Source organism: Mustela nigripes, chromosome 5, assembly GCF_022355385.1.
Source record: "Mustela nigripes isolate SB6536 chromosome 5, MUSNIG.SB6536, whole genome shotgun sequence".
In the NCBI taxonomy this organism is placed as follows: domain Eukaryota; kingdom Metazoa; phylum Chordata; class Mammalia; order Carnivora; family Mustelidae; genus Mustela; species Mustela nigripes.
The window spans coordinates 127,598,672-127,620,554 of NC_081561.1; the positions used below are offsets into that span (position 1 = coordinate 127,598,672).

Consider the following 21,883-nt stretch of genomic DNA (forward strand, 5'->3'; position numbering starts at 1 on the left):
CTCTACCAAAGAGTCATTTCTTTTGAAAGTGAGAATGTGCATTTCAGTAACCCAAAGCATAATATTCTATATCCTAAGAAGCACACTTTGTATTTCTGCATTTGTTAAGACAATTTAAAAAACTGTACAAGTTTAGTACAAAATAAGTTGTGAAACATTGAGCCGGCAATTTCTCAAACAATAGAAAACATTTTTATGTACATGACATTTACTTTGGGTACAGAGACATTGAACTTTAGAATTTGGGATTTCAGAGGGCAGAATGTGTATCGGGGACACTAAAGACAGGCTACATTTATAAAGCTCTCATTTCCTCCTCTCCCTTTGACAGCTGGTCAAACAAACCAGAACTCTGACAGAAGATACTTTTATGGCTGAGACCGGCTCTCAAGTTAGAAATAGGTACGCCTGTGTCATACACACAGAACCCACTAGCCACACATGGGGCTATCAAGAGCTCACAGTGTGGTTGGTGTGACTGAGGAACTGGTAATGGGTTGGTTTTTCTTTTTTTCCAGTATTTTCTTTTAGTCATTTCTTTGCCCAATGTGGGTCTTGAACTCACGATCCTGAGATCAACAGTCACATGCTCTTCTGCCTGAGCTGGCCAGGTGCCCCAGGTTTTAATTTTAATATAAATTTAAACCAGTAATTACTTCAGTTACTGGGAAAAAATTAAGTATGTCTGCAACTGTATGTGAATCTAGGTTTTCAATTGTAAATTGTATGAACTCTAAATACAGATCATGTAAGTCCAAAGAACATTAGCATCCAAATTGTGCACTAAGTAGAAAATATATGAAAAAATATAAAATATCTTATTAATATATTTTTATATTGATTACATGTTGAAATGATATTTGGCACAAGTTGGATTAAATCATTTTATTCAAATTAATTTCACCTTATTTTTAATGCGGCTACTAGAAAATTTAAAATTACATGTGGCCCACATTCTATTTCTCCTAGTGCAGAGGTAGACTGTCACAAAGCTAGTTAAGCTTGACTTATGTGACCATATTTCCTGAATAATTTTCCAGCTCTCCAGACTGAGTAGTTAAAAATTTATTTACGTTAATACCGTGTATCTCCAGCAGAAACCGGGGGCCAGTAAGCTTTGAAAAGCTCGCTAAAAACTTTGCATTTTAAGAATAAGGTTAAAGTAGATAGTTTAAATGACTAAGAACCTGAAATAGCATTTAGGTCATAACTGTATTTGTAAAAATTTTATCTTAGGCTCCACTCGGGGGTGATTTAAACATTACTTTGGCTAATACATGTTAAGATACACATTTTAGAAATTTGTGAATTATATATAATCAAATCTAATTTGGCAAATATGTGGGGAAAAAATGCTTTCATCTTCCCTCAAACCTGAAGAAATGTATTACCTTAACCTCTAAAAAAACCTTCTTGATTCAGGTAGAAATCAAAGATGCCTAAAGCAAGAAAGTAACTGATCTCAAGATCCAGTTCATTTTAGGACAGATTAGCCCTACTCTCCACCAGCATTATGTTAACTTAGATGTACTAGTGCCCATTCTCTTTTCCAAAATTTTCTGTCAGTTCCCTTGAGAGAAAGTAATCATAGTATTCAAAAAGTACACTGGGCTTGAAAACCTAACCCACACATAATTTCAACTTTTGACAATTAAATTTAAAATCCTACCACAGTTATAGACAGGTTACTAAGGCTCTGAGGTTCAGATTATTTTTAAGATTAGGTGATGATATTTACTTTTTAAAATGAGATGTCCATTTTGTGAGATTTAACCTACTTGGCAATAAAAATAGATTATAAGGTCCCATCTCCAGAAAGTTATCAGACACAATGCACAGATCACTTTCAGGATCAATTAGAATTCAGTAGAGTATATTTGACACTTAAATGATATTGAATAAAATCTTATATTCCAGGATAACGGAGTCTTAACTTTATCAAACAAGTATCACTGCTGACAAAAATTCAGAATTTATGGGCTGAATGTCTTGATCCAGTTTCATTAGACTTTTAAATTAAATTTTCAATAACCTGCTTTTAAAAAATATGTAAATCCAAAAAAAATAAATCCATGTTTCTCAGAAAAGCGGAGTTAAAATTTTTAAAATAATCCTGTACTTTTTTGACTTTATTATATTCATTTTGAGTTACAACAGACTTTCAGTTTCTATGCCTTTGAATCTCCCTTAAATATGACACAAGAACCCACTGTACCACACAGAGATTAAATGTTGACAGTGACTCTGTCTTAGGGAATTAGAAGATAGTAGAAGGACAGATTCTCCGGCATTGTCATCTGTCGCATTCAGCCCTGACTTACCTTAGAAAAGCAACTGTGTTGCCTTTGAGAAATAAAAAAGTGGAACAAACCATTCTACCGCATTCAACCAGTACTGGGCTTCCTTTGTTCTAGAAAAGCTAACTGGAAAGGTCAGCAAGACCATATAACCTGTGGCCGTGGACACTCAAGACTTCGAGTCTAATTCAGTGCCCCCAAATCAAAATTACCCACGACTTTCAGAGATGTCGAGGACAATGAAGACCGTTCGTCAACATCGAAGGCTAAATCCAGATCAGGACAGCACACAAGACACGAAACGCACATCTTGGGGCCTGGGTGGAGAGCGGGAGGACCGTCAGCGAGCGGGAGGACCGTCAGCGAGCGGTCCCGGGACCCGAAGGCTGCGTTCGGAGCGGTTCAGAAAGCCTGCCGTCCTCGGACCGAGGTGCACCGAAGAGGTTCACCGCCAGAAGGCGCGTCCAGGTCAGGTCAGCTTCGGTCCGGGCTCAGCGGGGCGGGCGGGGGCACGTGGGCAGCGGGCACATGGGCGGTGGGCGGGGCCGGCGGCAGCGGCAGGTGCGGAGCGGGGTCCGGCGCACCTGCCAAGGGCAGCTCCGCGGCCTGCCCCCGCTGGGCATGCAGATGCTCCAGGGTTTCCTTGGAGAGCGTGATTACGTGCACCGGCTCGGTCTGCGCGGGCTCCAGCGGGCTCTCGATCACGCTGAGGCCCTGCATGTGCTCCGTGGGCTCCTGCGGGGCGGACAGAAGGAAGTTCTGCAGCGGCTGCGGTGGCTGCGTGAGCAGGGCCAGGTCGGCAGCCTGCTCCGCCGCCAAGTTCGGAGAGCCCTCCGCGGCGACGATGCTGATTCCCTGGCTGGGGCCCGGCATGAAGTTGATGTTGTGTACAGAATTGGTGACAAGAAGCTGGATTTCCTGCTCTCCGGAGGCCGCGAGCTGATACGGCTGCAGCTGGAGAATATTCCTGACCTCCTCGGTGTTAGGACCGCTGGGGGCATCTGACGGGGGCTTCTCTTTGCTGTGGATTTTCAAGTGAGCCTTCAGGTTGTCCAAGCGCGCGAACTGCAGGTTACACTCCGGGCAGGAGAAAGGCTTTTTGCCCGTGTGCAGAATGCAGTGTCTCCTCTTGGCACTGGAGTCCGAGAAGGACTTGCCACATATGCCACAGGAGTAGGGCTTCTCTCCTCTACAAAAAATACACATTGGACTTTAAGAACAGCTCTGTCTATTACTTCCTGAGGGAGAAGAAGTCAAGAGTAGAGGAAAAGTAACTCAACTGGGAGACGTAAGTCATGCGTTCTACTAACTCAAGGAGTCAGAGCAAGTCACTGCTTTTCAGGGTTTTCCGTTTCTAACCCTAAAGGGAAAAGGTGGGGATGCTGAGAAAGATTGGTGGATGGGGCTGGGCTACATGTGATAACATTTTATGATTCTATAGTCCGTATTTTAGATAAGAAAGCAAATATTTATATATTAAACATAAAGTTCCTTTTTGTTTTGTTTTCATCTTCATGGCCAACTTTTAGATTTTTGTGGCCAAATTTAAGTACATGGGATTGACTTCAATATTGAAAACTTGAGTAGGGGGCCTAGGTGGTTCAGTCAGTTAAACTTCCCACTCTCGATTCCCACTCAGGTCATGATCTCAGGGTTGTGAGATCGAGCCCTGTATTGGGGCTCCTCGGTGAGTGTGAAGCCTGCTTTAGCTTTAGGTTCTCTCTCCCTCTGCCCCTCTCCTCCCCCTATCCCCAGCTCCTTCCCTCCCTCTCTCAAAAAAAAAAAAAAAAAAAATCCGAGTAACCCTTAATTACATGTCTTAGAAGAACTACTGAATCAAATCTGGAAGTTGTGCGAACAAAAACATTTATTCAGAAAACATTAATTGTTTTTTTCCTCCTGCTCCCCACCCCCTGAATATTTATTTTTAACTGAAGATTTAAACTTTGGATCAGCCCCCAGCACAAAATAAAAATTTAAGAAATGAAATCAGTAATGCAAACTTTCGTTGGCCAAGACCAGCTTTCCCGATTTCTGCCCAAGTGACGAATTTCTTTATTGAAAAGATAAAATATAGTAAACTACACAGAAAGTTCTACCCGTGTAATAATTTGGGGAAAAAGATTGTATAAGTAACATATGTCATCCAACTGAACAACAGGGTTCACTGAAGATTCCCATATAAGAAAAATATCTGTAAAACTTTACCTATGGATTCTGATGTGGGTCTGAAGAGAACTCTTTGCTGTGAAAGATTTGCCACAGATTTCACAAGTAAATGGCTTCTCACCTAAAAAAGGGACAGCATTTAGAAATATACATCCAACATAGAGCAAAAAGCAATAATCACCCAGTTTCAAAATATTAAAAGGAAAAAAAAAGGCACTACTACTCAATTCCTTGATGAGCATGAATGAATGAAGCCCTTACCCTACTGTGTACCTAAGTACTGGGTGCTAAGTGCTAAAAGGATACAGAGAAAGTGTAAGATAGGGTTCCTTCCCTTAAAACCAGAGACGAGGAGGAACATGATTATACACGGGACACGAGAGAAAACACTACATTTACTCCCTTACAGTCCACCCTGAGATAACTCACAACTCTCATACCGGACCTTTCTGGGAATATCGGCGCACTGGGGTGACTTGCACATCATTCACATTTATGTCTGCCTTGCAACGTACCCAGATTCTGACCACTTCTCACCACCTCACTACCACCGCCGTCTCTCTGCAGCAGCCGAACGGGTCTGCCCACTTCTGTCCCAGCTCCCCTGCTGTCCACAGTAAATGTGGCGACCACAGTGACCCTGCAGGCAGTCTGATCATTTCACACCTCTGCTGCAAACACTCCAAGGCCCCCTGTTCCCATCTGGAGATAAAAACCAAAGCCCTAAGCCTACACGGAAGGCATCATGTATCTGTCTGCCCAGCCCCGGTCCTTGTCCTAAGCTTTTCTAACCTCACCAGCCACTCTCCCTTTGCTCACTGCTCAGCCTTCCAGGCCCTATGGAGAGTCACCAGACACCCCAACCCGAGCAAGCCCCATGCGGGGCTCCTGCACCCAGCACCCCTCCCCCAGCACATGTCACCTAGGGGATTCCCACTGTGGTTCACCATCTGTACTGACTTCAAGTCTCTGCTCAAATGTCACTTTTCCAGCATGGAGGCCTCACCACCACCAAGAGCAGTGTCCTCCCCTCCCGCCTCCGGAGCCAACAGTCCTTCGTCCCCTTCTCCCGTCCGTGTTCCCACAGTGCTAGCCCCACTTCACAGACTGTCCGTGTTCTTTCTCATCCCTCTCCCCAATTCGCAGGGCACTTGGTGGGCTCATCCACTCCCACTACCCCTGTGCCTGGAATCAGGCCTGGCACAACGTCCCAGAAACCCCTGATGAATGAATGCATTTCCCAGAGTGGAAACTAAGGTCCACGAAAAACAAGGCTGCTCCAGGCTCCACAAGGAATTCGTAAAGTTTCAACAACCGTTTCTTCGGCATTAGTCTGTACACCGCGCATACACCCGACAGACTGTCCCATCCTCCGGAAATGGAAGTAAGTGGTCCTCATGCAGGCAAGGGAACTATGCATTTAAAGAAAAGAACGAACAAAATCCCACTTAACCAGGTAACAGCTGCGGGTGGGTGCAGTTGGAAGCGGGGCTTCCCTTCCACAGCCTCTGCTGGAAAACTGATGCCAGACAGCTCTCCAAGCTCCATCCAGGCACGGCACGCCGGTGCCAGCTTGGGCAAGTCAGCATCTCCGCGTTAGCTACTCTTACCACTCAGAAGGTGAAAGCCAGGCCACCGCATTCTCCTCCCTAGGCTTCCCAAACCAGAGCTGGGGCCCACGCTGACACCAGGGTATGTGCTCCTTTCTTCAGATGCAAAGACTGAGGACCTACTCGTCGTGTCAAGGTCCATTTCGGAAACATACTAACAGTGTTCACCCTACCATTCGGTGCCATCTGGGTTGACAACATCTGAGAAGTCTTTCTGTCTTCAAGTTTTTAAAATCATGGAAATTCTTTCCAGGAACATACAGGCCCTCAGGATCTACCTGGACCGGGCCACTTGGGACCACTTCCACGGCCACCACACTGTGCAAGCCCCAGATTACTGCAACAGCCTTCGAACAGGTCTCTCGCCCCACCCCACACCGAAGCTGGGATGATCCTATACAAATTCTAAGTCGTATCACCTCGCTGGGAGCAAAATCCAGTCTTTATTGTGGCCTCCAGTGTTTGGAAGCCTGAGGGCACACCAGATTCACCTAGGACATTTTTACACCTAGCAGTTCCGAGGCCCTACCCAAGGTTAATTCACTCAGATTCTCTGGGGTTGGGACCAGGTTTTTCTTTTTTTAAAGCTTCTCAGGGGATTGAGGCCTGAGCCTCAGCTGCTCGACCAAGAAGCCCCGTTACACAGACTCCAGTTGCCGTGGCTGTGCCCCTACCTGAAGCCTTCTGATGCCCACCGGCCTGGCAGTTCTCGGACAAGCTGGAAACTCTTGTGTCTCCAGGCTTTGCACCTGCTGTTCCCTCTGCATGGGATGCTCTTCCCCTGTGCAGCAGCAATGGCTGTCTCCCTCCCAGAGCATTCAGATCTATATCCAAGGTGTCCCCTCATCAGTGAGGCCTTCTCAGACACAGACAGGGGCAGCGCCACTTCCCACATCCTAACCCCCTTCCTGAGCGTTTAGCTCTCCATGGCCTCGGGCCCCACCTAACATGCTAAGTAGTCACTGTCCTTTGTCTTCCCTGGCCTGCAGCGGCGGCTCTGGCCACCTCACTCACCACTGCTGCAGCCTCAGCACCCAGACAGAGCGGTGCCTGGGACCCAGGAGCTGTTCTGTGGGTGAATTAAATGTCACAAAACCTATTAATGATAACATCCGCAGAAAGATTATAGAGAGACCCCTTTTCACAGAACTCCTACTCTATGAGCCACTTATTTTGAGAAAACAAATTCGTTTAAGGAGAAGAACTTGTGTTTATTAAAAAATGTCCAAAGCAGTATAAGTTAATCTGATACATAATTTTAGGAAACAATTTAAGTGAAACATTAAAGAGCCAAACTGTAAAAGGAAGCTTTTCTTAGAAGATCTAACAGGTTCATTCGTAAGACGTGCTCCTTACCAAAAGGTCTAAAAGACCTGCACTTTTCCTTTGCTGTTTGTTTTTTTTTTTTTTTTTTTTAAGATTTTATTTATTTATTTGACACAGAGAGACAGACACAGCAAGAGAAGAAACACAAGCAGGGGGAGAGGGAGAAGCTGACTCCTGCTGAGCAGGGAGCCCGACATGGGGCTCGATCCCAGAATCCTGGGATCAGGGCCTAAGCCAAAGCCAGACACTTAACTACTGAGCCACCCAGGCACCCCTCTTTGCTGTTCTTAAATTAAAGAATTTGACCTGCCTCCTCTTTATCCCTGAAGCTGATTTTTCTAGAGGCGGCGATGCTTAAGTTTGAAGTATGGGTTTTGGGGAACAAGTGGGAAAACCCTTGGTGCCTATGCCACCTTTGTGTTTGTTTTGTTTTACTTTCTTTTCTTAAAAAAATTATCTCAGTAATCTTCAGCACTGAAGTACACTCTTAGTGTACTTCACTGAGAACCAGAGAACAGAACCAGACTCAGACTTGTACTATTTTGTGGTATTAAATGGATTTTCTTTTCTTTTCTTTTTTTTAAGTATGCTCCACAGCCAGTGTGGGGCCCAAAGCGGGACTTGAACTCACGACCCTGAGATCAAGCCCTGAGCTGAGATTAAGAGTCAGACGCTCAACTGACAGAGCCACCCTGGCGCCCCTCAAATGAATTTTCATACAGGAATAGTGCTCAGTAAGCCATCTCTGCATTGCTAAGAAATAGGGTCAGTATCTCCCCACAGAATGGTGTTGACAGCCTTCTGCCTTGGGCTTTTAAATGGTCATCTAAAATTCCCACCCAATTTGTGATAAATGGAGCCTGAGGAGGGGACTCCTTCTCACCCCTCTGCAAATGTGACGTATACCAGAAAGGAAGGCCGAGATGGGAGTTTTATTACCTGTGTGTGTTCGTAGATGTTTCTTTAGCTGAGACACGTCCATGAACTTGCGATGGCAGTGGTTGCATTCCGGTAATGAGTGGCCTTGTCGCAACAATAAAAAAAGTGTCAGTGCATGTATGCGCTCTCTCCCTGCATTTCTTCAGTGATTTGTGTTAAAGCACTGCCCTGAAAAATAATCACTTTAAATATGGCACCTTAATTAAAACAACAACAATTTTTTTTTATTAATTTGGGGACAGGTAATATTTTCCTATGCATTGCAACTCACTGCTTCCCCAGGAGAGCTGGGCCCCTTCCAATCTCCCTAAAAGTAATTTTCTTTCCCCCCTGAAGCATGGGTGTGACTGTGGCCAACTGACTCCATGTCACTCCCAACCCCTCATTTATTTCTTATCAGCTGGCAGGGGAGAAGAAGCTAGGTGGGGGAAAGCCAGCACTGACAGCTATGAGGTGGGGATATTTCTGTCCAACTACCATTAGTAACCCATCAACTGGTGCCCTCTTAGTCAACTGGCACCTTTTTTTTTTTTTTAAGTTTATTTTATTTTATTAATTTGACAGAGAGAGAGAGAGAGAGAGAGAGATATCAATCACAAGTAGGCAGAGATGCAGGCAGGTGGGGAGGTGGGGGGAAGCAGACTCCCTGCTGAGCAGAGAGCCCACTGCGGGGCTCGATCCCAGGACCCTGAGATCATGACCTGAGCTGAAGGCAGAGGCTTAACCCACTGAGCCACCCAGGTGCCCCTCAACTGGCACTTTTGAAAGATATCAATCCTGTAGGGTTTCTGTATATGGCACCAAACTGTAGTATAAAATTAAATATAAATTACAAGGTAATAGACAATTCCATCAGGACCTCTAATTCACATTGCTTTTTAAGATTCTTTCCCTAAAGACTAATTATCTTCCACAGTAGGACCCTACTATTTCAGAAGTAATTTGTATTTATGTTTCTCCCCCACCAAATTTTTCCCTCCCTTTATTGTACCTGTATGAACTCGGTAATGGCTCTTTAGTTGCCTTTTCTGGCTGAAATATTTTCCACACTGATCACAGGTGAAAGACTTCTGTCCTGCCAAAGAAAAAACAAGACACTAAAACCCGCAAAAACTATAAAGAACTATAACACGGTGGGCCCAGGTCCCCATTTTCCATGAATGATACAAATGACTTGCCTAAGTACCCAAATGACCTCAGAGTCAAAGCACAGTACCAAAAATGTGCAAAGGTATGTGAGGCAGTAGGGAGTGGTGGGGACTGGGGCAGAACTGGAGAATTCAAGTTTCCCCAAGTCACCCAAGTAAAAAATTTCTAAGCTCTGGGAGTTAATCAAAACGTGTACGTTGAGCTCCCAGCAGCTGTTTTATAAGCTCTAGGTTAAGCCAGAACACTGTGCACAACTCTAAACTATGGCCTGGTAGAGGCAGACACCACATGGGAGATGTCGCCAGGCGGAGAAAAGACCACCGTGACCACAGGAACGCCCAGCCCAGGACCCCGACGGCAGGTGGCCCTCTGGTGCGAGCCCAGCTACCTGAATGCAGGCTCATGTGCTCCAGCAGCGAGTGCTTGGTGGTGAGAGCCTTGCTGCACACAGTGCAGGTGTAGGGCCGCTCGCCTGTGTGCATCCGGGTGTGGACCTGCAGGGAGTGCTTCTGGGCAAAGCCTTTTCCGCACTCATTACACTTGAAAGGTCGCTCCCCTGGAATGAGAGCCCCAGAAGTCAGGGCGAGCAAGAACATGCACATCTTGGTTTCCTCCTAAATTAAAACAATAGAGGGATTTCTCTTCACTGGCACATCTCCCAAATGCCCAGAACGGGAGAGAAAACCTCAGCAATAAAGTCTGGCAAGCCGGAACAGATGAGTCTGATGCCAGCAGTGAGGACTGCTGAGATACAACCCAAGAAAGAGCCTCCACAATGCCCAGGAATTGGTGGCACTTGTCATCTCTGAGAAAGGGGGTAAGGAGGGGGATATATGACAGTCTGTGCCAAAGGCACTGAGACCCCCCGACAAGGCCCAAGGACCCAGAATGCCAGCCCGCTCCCCAATAAAGGATGTGGGCTGTTCTCTGAAGACGATAAAAGCCTCTGGACTCAGGGTCTCCAGGTACAGTGGAGTGGGACTTCCCCAGGGACAGCAAGTCCAAGTTTACATTTGGGGTGATGAGACTCTGCCCAGCCTCCCCTGCTCCTGCTCTAGTCACTGGCAGCCAGGCCCAGAGCCTCCGGTGGGAGGGCAGAACATCTTCAGGAATGTGGTGGGCCAGGGTAAGAGGGCTGCAGCTGCGCAGCCAGGTGTGGGGGATGGGGTGGGGTCCAGCCACGCCACCCCCAGTGACATCACCGGCCACAGGCCTGCTCCACACCCTCGTGGTGGCCAGCAGCTTGCAGTCAACGATTCCAACACAGGATTAAATGTGATTTTTCAAAACATCACCATTCAAGGAAGGCCTTCTAGTAGCTGAAACAGATACCAAATCACCTAAGAAAAAAGGTCAACTTGTGGAAAACAGAGGCTGCCCAAGGGAAAGCTAGGGGCTGACAAACAAGCGACTGCTGTCATTAACATGCTCACAGAGGGAAGATACTACACTGGGAACCCAAAAAAAAAAAAAAAAAAAAAGGAATTTATAGAGAATAAAAAAAAGGCTCCTAGAAGTAAAACAGCATAGAAACAAAACTCTTAAGAGTTTAAAGATAAAGGGGAAATCCCCTAGAATGTAAAGCTGAAAGTGATGGGAATTAAGAGGTAAGTACTTTAGAGGGTGGTGGGTCCAGAGGTTCAACATCCAAATTCCAGGGAATTCTATAAAGAGAGAGCACAGAAAACCGATGGGAGATATTATCCGTGAAATAATCCCTGAAAATTTTTCTGGAACTGCAAGATGGGAGTTTCAAACTGTATGGATCTACTGGTAGCCACTGAAATGGGTCGAACACAGACCCAGGCAAGAGTGAGTCACTGCAAAATGTAAGAAGACTGGGGACAAGAGGGAAGATCCAAGTGCTGTTTCCCTTAACAAATATTACAGAACTAGTCAACTCTCTACACTATCCTCTATTACAGAGCAACAAATATTTCCCAAGGGTCTACTTTGTTTAAAGAGCCAGAATTCGGGGTTCTCAACCCATTTTTCAAAAACACCAAGGCCCCAATCAAACCAGGAGCTCTGGGGGCTGGCGCTCAGTCACGGGCAGTTTTAGATGCTCCCTACGTGATTCTACTGTGTGGTCAGGTTGAGAACCACACGGCTAGCTCTGCTGGAGGAGAGGAGGCTTAACTAGCTCTGGTCCCTAGACTGAAGTTTACAATTAGGTTGAGGGGTGTTTAGCTGGTTAACTACAACCTGACCCAAAGCAGAGTGAGTTAAGGAAGGGAGAGCTCAAAAAGAGAAAGGGATTTCTGCCTCGGGCTGCACTGTCCAACATGGTGCCAGTTAATTAAAATAAAAAACTCAGTTCCTCAGTCACGTTCACCACATGTCAAGTGCTCAAAATCACACGTGGCTGGCGAGCACCATATTAGATGGCGCAGACAGAACATTTCTGTCCTCACAAACGGGTCTACTGGCCAGTGCTGGGCCAGAAGGACGGAAGAGAAGACATTTACAGCTAGATGGCGGAATGAGAAAGTTGTCCCCACAGACCTGGGCAGAAGCAGAGCGATAGCGGTCAAGATGAAGAATGTTTACAAATCAGAAAGCCAAGTAACTCTGGCTAGAGTATGACATCCGGGTCTTAAAGCCTTGAACCAATGAGGCCAAGTAAAAACAGGGTTCTGCCACCAGGCTACCGGGGTTCAAATCCCAGCTCTGTCACTAAATAGCTGACCTGGGCAAATTATTTCTGGGACTTGGTCTCTTTGTCTGTCCAAAAGAGATAACATTCCCTATTTCACAGGCCTGTTGTGAGAACTAGCTGCAGGACCATATACATAAAGATCTTATTATAAGGCCCATCACCCGGAAGTTGCACAATCAACGAATGCTATCACCATCATCCCTCCAAAACGTGCCCCACTAAGCTGCGAAAGGACAATTACCCGTGTGGCTCCTCTGGTGGACTGCCAAAAAGTGATTGTACTTAAACACTTTGCCACAGTCCTTACAACAGGCCTCAGGGCCCCCTGGGCGCCTTCTCCTTCCACAGACCCTTTTGGCTGAACTCTGCTCGTCTTCATCCCCGCCAAGTTTGTAATCTTTAAGCTTGACGGACCTCTGAATCCTCCGCTTGCTGTACCGACTCTTGCTGTCCTGCCCATCCTGGGTCTTGGGATCACAGTTCTCGTCTTTCTCAGCAGGCATTTCCTCCCCTCTGCCCGGCTCACAGGCAGGCTCGGGCTCTTCCAGATCTTTCACTGGAATCTGTTCATTCAGTGTGCCACCATCTGCCTCTTTCACCACAAAGTTGTGTCTATTTTGAACTGAATTGTTTACTCTCAGCTGTATTTCTTCCTCGGCAGCCAGTTGTGATTTCCCCTCCTGCCCACTGTTGACTTTTCTCGGTCTCCCCCGCTTCCGTTTCGGAGGACCATTTTTCTTATTAGAAATCACCACCACCGGAGCGCCAACGGTGTTCAGAGGCGTTGGCTTTGGGGAGCTGTGATTATTCTGAAAATCTGTGTAAGCCTTTACCAGGTCATAGACCTTTAAGAACTGAGCAGTGGCCAGAATTTGTTCTGTGCTTTTCTCGCTGGCCTGGAGACAACCCGTGTAGATGAACTCCAGCAGGATACCAAATATGTCGGCAACCATGCCTTCCAGCATGTAAATGGACTGGCCGATCTCCCCCTCTTCAGCAAACATCATTGAGAAGTATTCACTACTGGCCGCGAGTAAGGCTTTGTGAGCCCGGAAATGCACATTCTCCACGATTAACGTGATGTCACAGAGAAAGCCTTTCTTCCGCTGATCCTCAAAACTGGCCAGAACAGTGTCGCTGTGAGTGTCTGAGTGTACAACGAGCTGCCCAGAAGGCTCTGATGACGTTTCTGCCATTTTCTGTAGAGGCCAAGAAGCGTGAAGCCTGAAATAAGAAAATAATGATTAAAAAGGAGGACTCATCATCTACACAGATTAAACCTGGCCCAAGCGAACCTACGATTCACATCACACGGTTAAATGAATTTGACCATTTACCACGTTCAGGAGTGGACTTACAAACCGAGACCGCGACTCTCATCCCTGTCACACCGTTACCTAGCTAGGTGACTTTCCAACATCCGCGCTACTTCTCCGGGGTCTGTTTTCTCCTCTGTAAAATTAAGGAATGGGAATCAACCATCTTGAAAGTCCTTTCCCAGCACTAACTTTCCACAGTTGCACAGATTAGAGTGGGAACTACAATGTCTCGATTTCACGCATTTTTAACCATTTTGCCTGTGAAAACATAGAAAAGAGGCAAAGAAAATGTACACGAATCTGGAGATAGCTGCAACTGAGTAAAAACCGGAGGCGCATCGGGCCTCCCTCGGCAAGGGGGTGGCACGATCGCCCAGACTGGCCGCCAGGCAGCGCCCGAACTGGCGGGAGGCGACTCTCCCCCACCCCCACCCCGGCCCCGCGTGGCTGGGCCCCCACCACGGCCTGGGCCCCCTCGGGCGGGACAGGGGAGCGCAGGGCTGGGGAGCGCCCGACACGGCCGCGATCCCGCGCCCACGGCTGGCGAGTCCGGGGCAGACCTACCTTTCGGGGCGCCCGGCCCACCCGGCTGCCTGGCGGGAGCACTGCCGCCGGGGCCGCCCTGGCGCCCCGCTCCGCAGAACCCGCCGCCGGGGCTCCTGCGCCCCCCCGCCCCGGACTGGGGCTCCCGCGACGCCGCCGCCAACCCGGAAGCGCCGGCGCCGGGAGCCTGCGCGCGGACGCCGGACCACGTGGCCGCGGAGGCGCCCGGGGCGGGGCCGCTGTGGCGACTGCGGAGCACCGGAGGCGGCGGATGGGGCGTGGCGTTGTCGCTGCGACGGTGTAAGTTTTCGGCCGCGTTCGACAGGATGTCTGTCCTCGGCACTTAACCAGCTTTGTCTTTTCCCAGGCGCGGAAGCTCACGTTGAGTGTGAGACGAATGAATGAAATAGCCTTTGCCTTCCTTACCGTCATCACCACTGTCTTCGTGTAATGCTAATGTAATAATTATTATTATTTGCCTCCTAATTATTTTGCACATGTCTTCTCCTTTTCCTTCCCACTTCCTATGCCTAGTGCAAGGGAGTGAAGAGAGGCGATCTAGTCAGACGGAACTGGGTACTGAGTAATCTTGGGCAGAGCCCTCATCCTCTCAACCTGGTTACTGTACCTGTAAAATGGAGACGTTAACACCAGTGTCAGCTGGGATGGGTGGCTGTGGGGTAACCAGTATTAGGTGGGTAATGGATTTAGTGTTTGGTTGAGTTCATATCTACTAGGATTAGAATTAGCGTTGTGCTTATTCAGGCTTTCATTGTCTTTCTGACCAGTCTTCCTTGCAGTCCTGTCCTCTCCAATGCACAGGAGGAGGGAGAGCTCTCCAAGTGCAGATCACATCCAGAGACTGGAGTCACTCTCCTGATTAAAATCCAGCGTGACTCCCATGTACCCTCCTGATGAAGGCCAGAGACTGGAGTCACTCTCCTGATTAAAATCCAGCGTGACTCCCATGTACCCTCCTGATGAAGGCCAAGCTTCTTGATATGGCCTACCAGCCCCCTCCTACTTCTCTCTCCAACTATTTCAGCATTTTCATTCTCTCAGTTTATGATTCACCAGTACCTAATTGCTTACACAGATCTTCCTCCATTTACAATGAGGCTGTGTGGTGATAGACCCATCGTAATTTGAAAATATCATAAGTTAAAAATATTGTAAGTCATTTAATACACCAAACTGACTGAACATCATAGCTTACCTTAAACGTACTCGGAACATAGACATGGACCTGCAGCTGATCCAAATCAGATATTTGGCCTTCTAACAGGAAGCCTATTTTGTAGTAAATGTTCGTTATTCACTCCTGTAATTTATTGAATACTGCACTGAAAGTGAAAACCAGTGGCTGTCCGGGTACGGAGTGGTTGTGTATGTCTAAGTGTATGGGTCGTTTACCCTCACTGTGATTAAGTGGCTGACTGGGAGCTGCAGCTCGCCGCCAGTGACCAGCACCACTAGCCTGGCAAATGATCAAAATTCAAAATCTGAAGTACAGTTTCTACTGAATATGTATTGCTTTCCACATCATTGTAAAATCCAAAAATTCCAAGTCACACTGTCATCAGTCAGGGACCATCTATAATTTATCCCTCCCAATATATACTTCCAGATCTCCAGCATGCCACCTATTAGCCTTCAAGATTTATTTATTTATTTTAAGGATTTTTATTTATTTCAGAGAGAGAGAGAGCAGGAGCAGAGGGGAGGGGCAGAGGCAGAAGCAGACTCCCCACGAAGTAGGGAGCCCGATGTGGGGCTCTATCCCAGGATCCAGGGATCATGACCTGAGCCAAAGGCAGATGCTTAACCAACTGAGCCACCCAGGCGCCCCAGCCTCCAAGATTTTGAAACTGAGGATGTGATTTACCAGCCTGGTTCTTTTAAAATTTCACTAGTTTGTATTAAATTAGCCCCTTTTCTGAAGTTTTCCCTTTGTCTTGAATTGCCTCTAAATCCCAGGGTTTATGGGGATCCAAGCGGGATCCGAGTGTGCCCTGCCTGACTTCTACATCAGTAGAAAAGTGAGTGAGGGGCCAGCTACCCCATTGTTTCTCACTGCCACAGAACTGCAGGAAAAACATTGGTCCAATGCAGGTCCTCAAGCCAGCTGAAGATCAGAGCCCAGTTAAACCAGGCACTTCCACTCTCTGTTTCAGTCCCTGCTCACTACAGCTCAAGCTCCGTGATAGGAGGTGGGTCTTGGGGATCTCCCAGTGTCTGCCACTCACCACCGAGATCAGTCCTTTCTTCAAGGCAGTTTTTTTTTTTTTTAAAGATTTATTTATTTATTTGACACACAGAAATCACAAGATCACAAGGAGGCAGAGAGGCAGGCAGAGAGAGGAGGAAGCAGGCTCCCCGCTGAGTAGAGAGCCCGATGTGGGGCTCGATCCCAGGACCCTGGGAACATGACCTGAGCCAAAGGCAGAGGCTTTAACCCACTGAGCCACCCGGGCGCCCCTCTTCAAGGCAGTTTTGTTTAAGATCCATATTGACTTTTCTTGACATATTTGTTTTTGTTCTCTTTGGTTATTGCCGGCTGTTTCTACCTCCCGCTGATCTTCATAACTTTACATCTTGCAGAACAGGTTTTGGGGTGCCAGTTATTCATGCAACAAATATTTATTCGGCGCCTACTAAGTAGCAGGCTCTGTGTCAGGTGCTGGGGATGCAGCAACTAACAAGGCCCTTGCCCTCGTGAGCCTTAAACTCTACAAAGAAGAGAAAAGACAAAAACACAAGTGAACAGATCATGTAATTTCAGAAAGTGCTAAGTTTTATAATGATGATAAAGATTGACAGGGCAAGTGGAGGGAGTAGGGTGACATTGAGCTGAGATCTCCATGATATGGAGCCAGCTTTGTGGAGGTCTGGGATAAGGATGTTCCAGGTAAGGGAAAAGCAAGTATAAAGGCTCTGAGACTGGAAGTGAGCTTGCTGATTCTGAGCGACAGAAAGGCCTGGGAGCACAAAGAGGGGGAGGAGATCAGAAGCAAGGTTGCCAGATTTTGCAAATAAAAACATGGGACATGCAGCAAAACTTGAACTTCAGATAAATAATGAACAATATAGCATGGGCATTCTTATACTAAAATAACGTATGTTATATCATCATCTAAAATTCAGATTTAGGGGCGCCTGGGTGACTCTGTGGGTTAAGCCTCTGCCTTCAGCTCAGGTCATGATCTCAGGGTCCTGGGATTGAGTCCCGCATCAGGCTCTCTGCTCAGCCGGGAGCCTGTGTCCTCTTCTCTCTCTGCCTGCCTCTCTGCCTGCATGTGATTTCTGTCTGTCAAATAAATAAATAATCTTTAAAAAAAATAAAATAAAATTCAGATTTAATTGAGCATTCTGTTTTATCTGACAATCTTCATTGGAAAAGATGTCTGATTCTGACAATACGGGAAGTTATGAAAGCCTTTTATGACAATTATGAAGAAAGCTTCCACTGCAGGATAGCTAGAAATGACAGCAGAAAATGCATAACAGAAATTAAAGGAAAGTAAAGGGCTGAAAAATGGAATTGAAATCAGAGTAATAAACTAGCTTTGGAGCCATGGAAATCCTTAGCCATGCTGTTTAGTGAAACCAGAAGCCAGAGGCTTAGGTTTTAATGGGTAAACTGGGACCAGAAGACAACGCCTTTGATGTGTATGCGGTAGGGAGTCCGAACAGAGACCCTTCTGCAGAAAGCAGACCCCTCAGAAGGGCTACAATCTCCATGAAAGTGTGGGCTAGGGGAAAAAATAACAACAACAAATCTGCCTCCTGGCAAAGGGAGATAGCAAGAGAACATATCTTTCTTGGTCTTGGCTCAAGGTGAGAAGGACAAGTCTCCTCCAAAAATTTGTAACCTTTCAGAATTTTAAAAAGAACTACTACTTGGAAAGTCCTTCCAGAAGTTAAAATGGAATCAATGAAATTTAAAATCAATGGATAATAGTATAATAACGTTTATACATAACCACACACAAAACTCCATGGACAGATAGAACAAATGAAGTTGATGTACCTAAAAGGTAAATCTAAAAATATTACCCAGAAAGCCAGTCTGAAAAAAAGGAGATGGAAAGTATGTAAGGGAGGTCAAGGGACACAGAGAAGAGAATAAGAATGATTTGTCATATAATCTAATTGGGATTCCAGATAGAAAGATTAGTGAGAATGAGAGAGAAACAATATTTAAAGACGCTGATGAGAATTTTCCAAAATTGGTGCAAAACACAAGTCTTCAGATTTGGGAAACATAACAGATTCCAAGAAGGCTAAACAAACAAAAATTCACAACTAGATACCTTGTAGTCAAAGTGCAGAACACCAGAGATAAAGAGATCTTAAAAGGATGTAGAAAGAAAATACTAATTACCTATCAAAGAAACCCAGTTAACGGACAGCTGAGTTCTCCACAGCAACAGTGGAAGCAGGAAGTCTTGAGTGGAGTGATAACCTCCAACATCATTGTGAGGACGTAAGTTTTCAGCTCTTTGGGGTAAATATCAAGGAATGCTGTTGCTGGCTCATATGGTAAGAGTACGTTTAGCTGTTGAGTTTTGTAATCAGCTGCCAAGCTGTCTCCCAAAGCGACTGTAGTGTTTTGCATTCCTACCAGCGATGAACAGAATTCTCATTATTCTCATTATTCCACACCCTTATTTGGTATTTGTCAGTGTTCTGGATCTTGGCTGTTCTAACAGGTGTGTAATGGTATCTCATTGTTTTAATTTGCATTTCCCCAAGGAAATGTGGAGCACCTTTTCATGTGCATATTTCCATCTGCATATCTTCTCGGTGTATTGTCTATTCGGGTCTGTTACTCATTTTTAGACTGGGTTGTTTTCTCATTATTGAGTTTTAAGAGTCCTTTGTATATTTTGAATAATAGTTTTTAATCAGATATATATTTTTGCAAGTATTTTCTCCCAGTCTGAGGTTTGTCCTCTTATTATTTTGACTGGGTTTTGGCACAGTCAGAAGTTTTTCATTTTAATGAAGTCCTGTTTATCGATCATTTCTTTCATGGATCATGCTTCTGGTGTTGTATCTAAAAAGTCATTGCCTTATTCAAGGTCATCTAGGTTCTCCTGTGTCTCCCGTGTTATCTTCTAGGGATTTTATAATTTTGCATTTTACATTTTGATCTGTGATCCATTTTGGGGTGATTTTATGAAGGGTGTAAAAAATCTGTGTCTAGATTCATTTTTTTCCATGTGGATGTCCAACACCATTTGTTGGAAAGACCATCTTTGCTCATTTGTCAAAGATCAGTTGGGTATATATAATTATGTTCTCTTTTCTGTTCCACTGATCTACTTGTCAATTCTTTTGCCAAAATGACACTGTCTTGATTATTGAAGCCCTATAAAAAATCTTGAAGTTGAGTGGTATCAGTCCTCTGACTCTGTTCTTTTCCTTCAATATTATGCTGGCTATTCCAGGTCTTTTGCCTCTCTGTATAAACTTCAGAATCAGTTTGTTGGTATTCACAACATAACTAACTGGGATTTTTATTGGGATTGCATTGAATATGCAGATCAAGTTGGGAAGACTGAGATCTTGACAATATTGAGTCTTCCTGTGAACATGGAATACCTCTGCATTTAAGTTAGTTTTTTTTTTTATTTCAGTCAACACAGTTTTAAAGTTTTTCTCATATACATATTATACATATTTTATTAGATTTATACCTAAGTATTTTATTTGGGTGCTAATATAAATGGTATTGTGTTTCAATTTCAAATTTCATCTGTTCATTGCTGGCATATATGAAAATGATTGACTTATATATTAACATTGTTTACTGTAACCTTGTTGTAACACTTATTAATTCCAGGTTTTTTTGGTTGTTTCCTTGTATTTTCTGCGTAGGTGATCATGTCATCTGTAAACAAAGGAATTTTTATTTCTTCCTTCTCAATTAGTATAACTTTTACTTCCTTTTCTTGTATTACTGCATTAGTTAGGACTTCCAGTATAATGTTGAGAAAAAGTGGTGAGATGAAACATCTTTATTTTTGCTCCTAGTGGGGAAGCTTCTAGTTTCTCACCATTAAATATGGTGTAAGCTTCAGGTCTTTGTAAATGATCTATCAAGTTGAAGCTCTCTTCTATTCCTAGTTCAGTGAGTGTTTCTAGTATGAATGAGTGTTGGATTTTGTCAAATGCTTTTTCTGCATCTATTGATATGACCGTGTAATTTTTCTTTAACCTATTAATGTGGTGGATTACTTTAATTGATTTTTGAAGGTGGAACCAGCCTTGCATAACTGGGATAAATTCCTTGGTTGTGGTGTATAATTCTTTCTATACTTAGTGGATTCAATTTGCTAATATTTTGTGTAGGGTTTTTACATCCATGTTTATGAGAGCTGTTGGTCTGTAGTTTTCTTTCTTTTCTTGTAATGTCTTTGTCTAGTTTTGATATTAGGGTATTAGGGCAGTGGTATCCTCAAAGGATGAATTAGAATGTATTCCCTCTGATTCTATCTTCTGAAAGAGATTGATAGAGAGATAGAGATTTTGTAGAGAAATGGTATAATTTCTTCCTTAAATGTTTCATAAAATTTACCCATGAAGGACCTGGGCCTGGCACTTCCCATTTTGGAAGGTTATTATTTATTGATTCAATTTTTAAATAGATATAGCCTTTTTGAGATTGTCATTTATTTTTTTTTATACCATAAAACTATCATAAGGAACAAGGACAACAACAAAACAGTTTTGGACAAACAAATTTGAAAGTATTAACCCCTAACAAAACCCTACTATAGGAAGGAAAATAACCCTACAAGGAAAGTCTGAGATGTAGGAAGGAGGTGACAGAGAGAAAAATAGCAAACATGAGGGAAATCTTTATAAACATGGATTATGAAAAGAAAATGTTGAATTTGGATAATAAACTAGTTCTGAAATACTGAATAAAATAATATTCAAGATGGCAAACTGATGAATAGTATTAAGTGTTTTAAAGATAGAGGCACTGATTATCTTCAGACTAAGCATAATGTTAAGAGAAGTGATAGCTATTCAATGGATAGAGTGCATAACTTTAAAAAACTTCAGAGATGATGAAATTAACAGGCCCTACTTAATCCAAAAGAAGGAGGGAACAGATAAAAGAATGGATATTGAAAGTGAGGCAGGACTAGATCAAGCAAGGTGTTTTACGCTATGTTAGCCAGAGTTCTCAAGAATAAACAGAACCAATATGTTATGTAGAGAGATTTGCTTTTATTTGAAGGAATTGGCTCAGTGATAATAGAGGTTGGGAAGTCTAAAATCTGTAGTGTTAGTTGACAGGCTTGAGAGCCAGAAGAGTTGATGGTGCAAATAAAGTCTGAAGGCAGTCTGCTGGAGAATTACCTTTACTCAAGGAGGTTGCACTGTTTGTTTTATTCGGGCCTTCAACTAATTAGATAGGGCCCACCCACATTATGGAGGTCATTCTTAGTCTCAGTTCACTGATTTACATTTGAATCTCATCCAAAAAACCCTCCAAGTTGATATATAAAATCAATCACACATCTGACAAGAGTAGAGAGTTTAGATTTTATTTTAACTGAAGTAGGAAGCCATTGGAAGATTTTGAAGAGAGAATGATGAAATCTGATTTATATATTTAAAGACTGCTCCAGGTGCTGGACGGAAAGTTGATACTAGAGGAACATGAGCAGAAGCATGGAAAGTAGGTGAGAGCAGTACAAAACATGAGAAGAGCCCAGACTCATGGTATATTTTGGAGGTAACCTTTGACGGGACTTGCTGAAAGACTGGATGTGGGGAGTGAAGAAGAGAATGCAATCCAGTTTCATCCCTAGGTTTGGGACCATATCAACTGAGTGTACATTATTACCATGA

General features: G+C 44.6%; 1 protein-coding gene across 6 annotated transcripts; it reads right to left on the bottom strand.

The window, feature by feature from the left end:
* Positions 1-1,852: 1,852 nt before the first annotated feature.
* Positions 1,853-14,146, bottom strand: ZBTB24 (zinc finger and BTB domain containing 24). Of its 6 annotated transcripts, none has more exons than XM_059401186.1 (8): positions 14,033-14,143; positions 13,547-13,601; positions 12,391-13,373; positions 9,879-10,046; positions 9,333-9,416; positions 8,342-8,425; positions 4,506-4,587; positions 1,853-3,486 (listed from the first exon to the last, which is right to left on the bottom strand). In XM_059401186.1, the coding sequence occupies exons 2-8, from the start codon at positions 13,567-13,569 to the stop codon at positions 2,772-2,774; spliced, it is 2,139 nt and encodes a 712-aa protein (XP_059257169.1). In that variant the 5' UTR covers positions 13,570-13,601; positions 14,033-14,143; the 3' UTR covers positions 1,853-2,771. The 6 variants fall into 6 exon arrangements, 5 of the variants coding, with proteins under 5 accessions (XP_059257169.1, XP_059257168.1, XP_059257170.1 ...); XM_059401185.1 differs by having other exon boundaries at positions 13,547-13,726; XM_059401188.1 differs by having other exon boundaries at positions 3,448-3,535; positions 13,547-13,726; positions 14,033-14,146.
* Between the last annotated feature and the right edge of the window lie 7,737 nt (positions 14,147-21,883).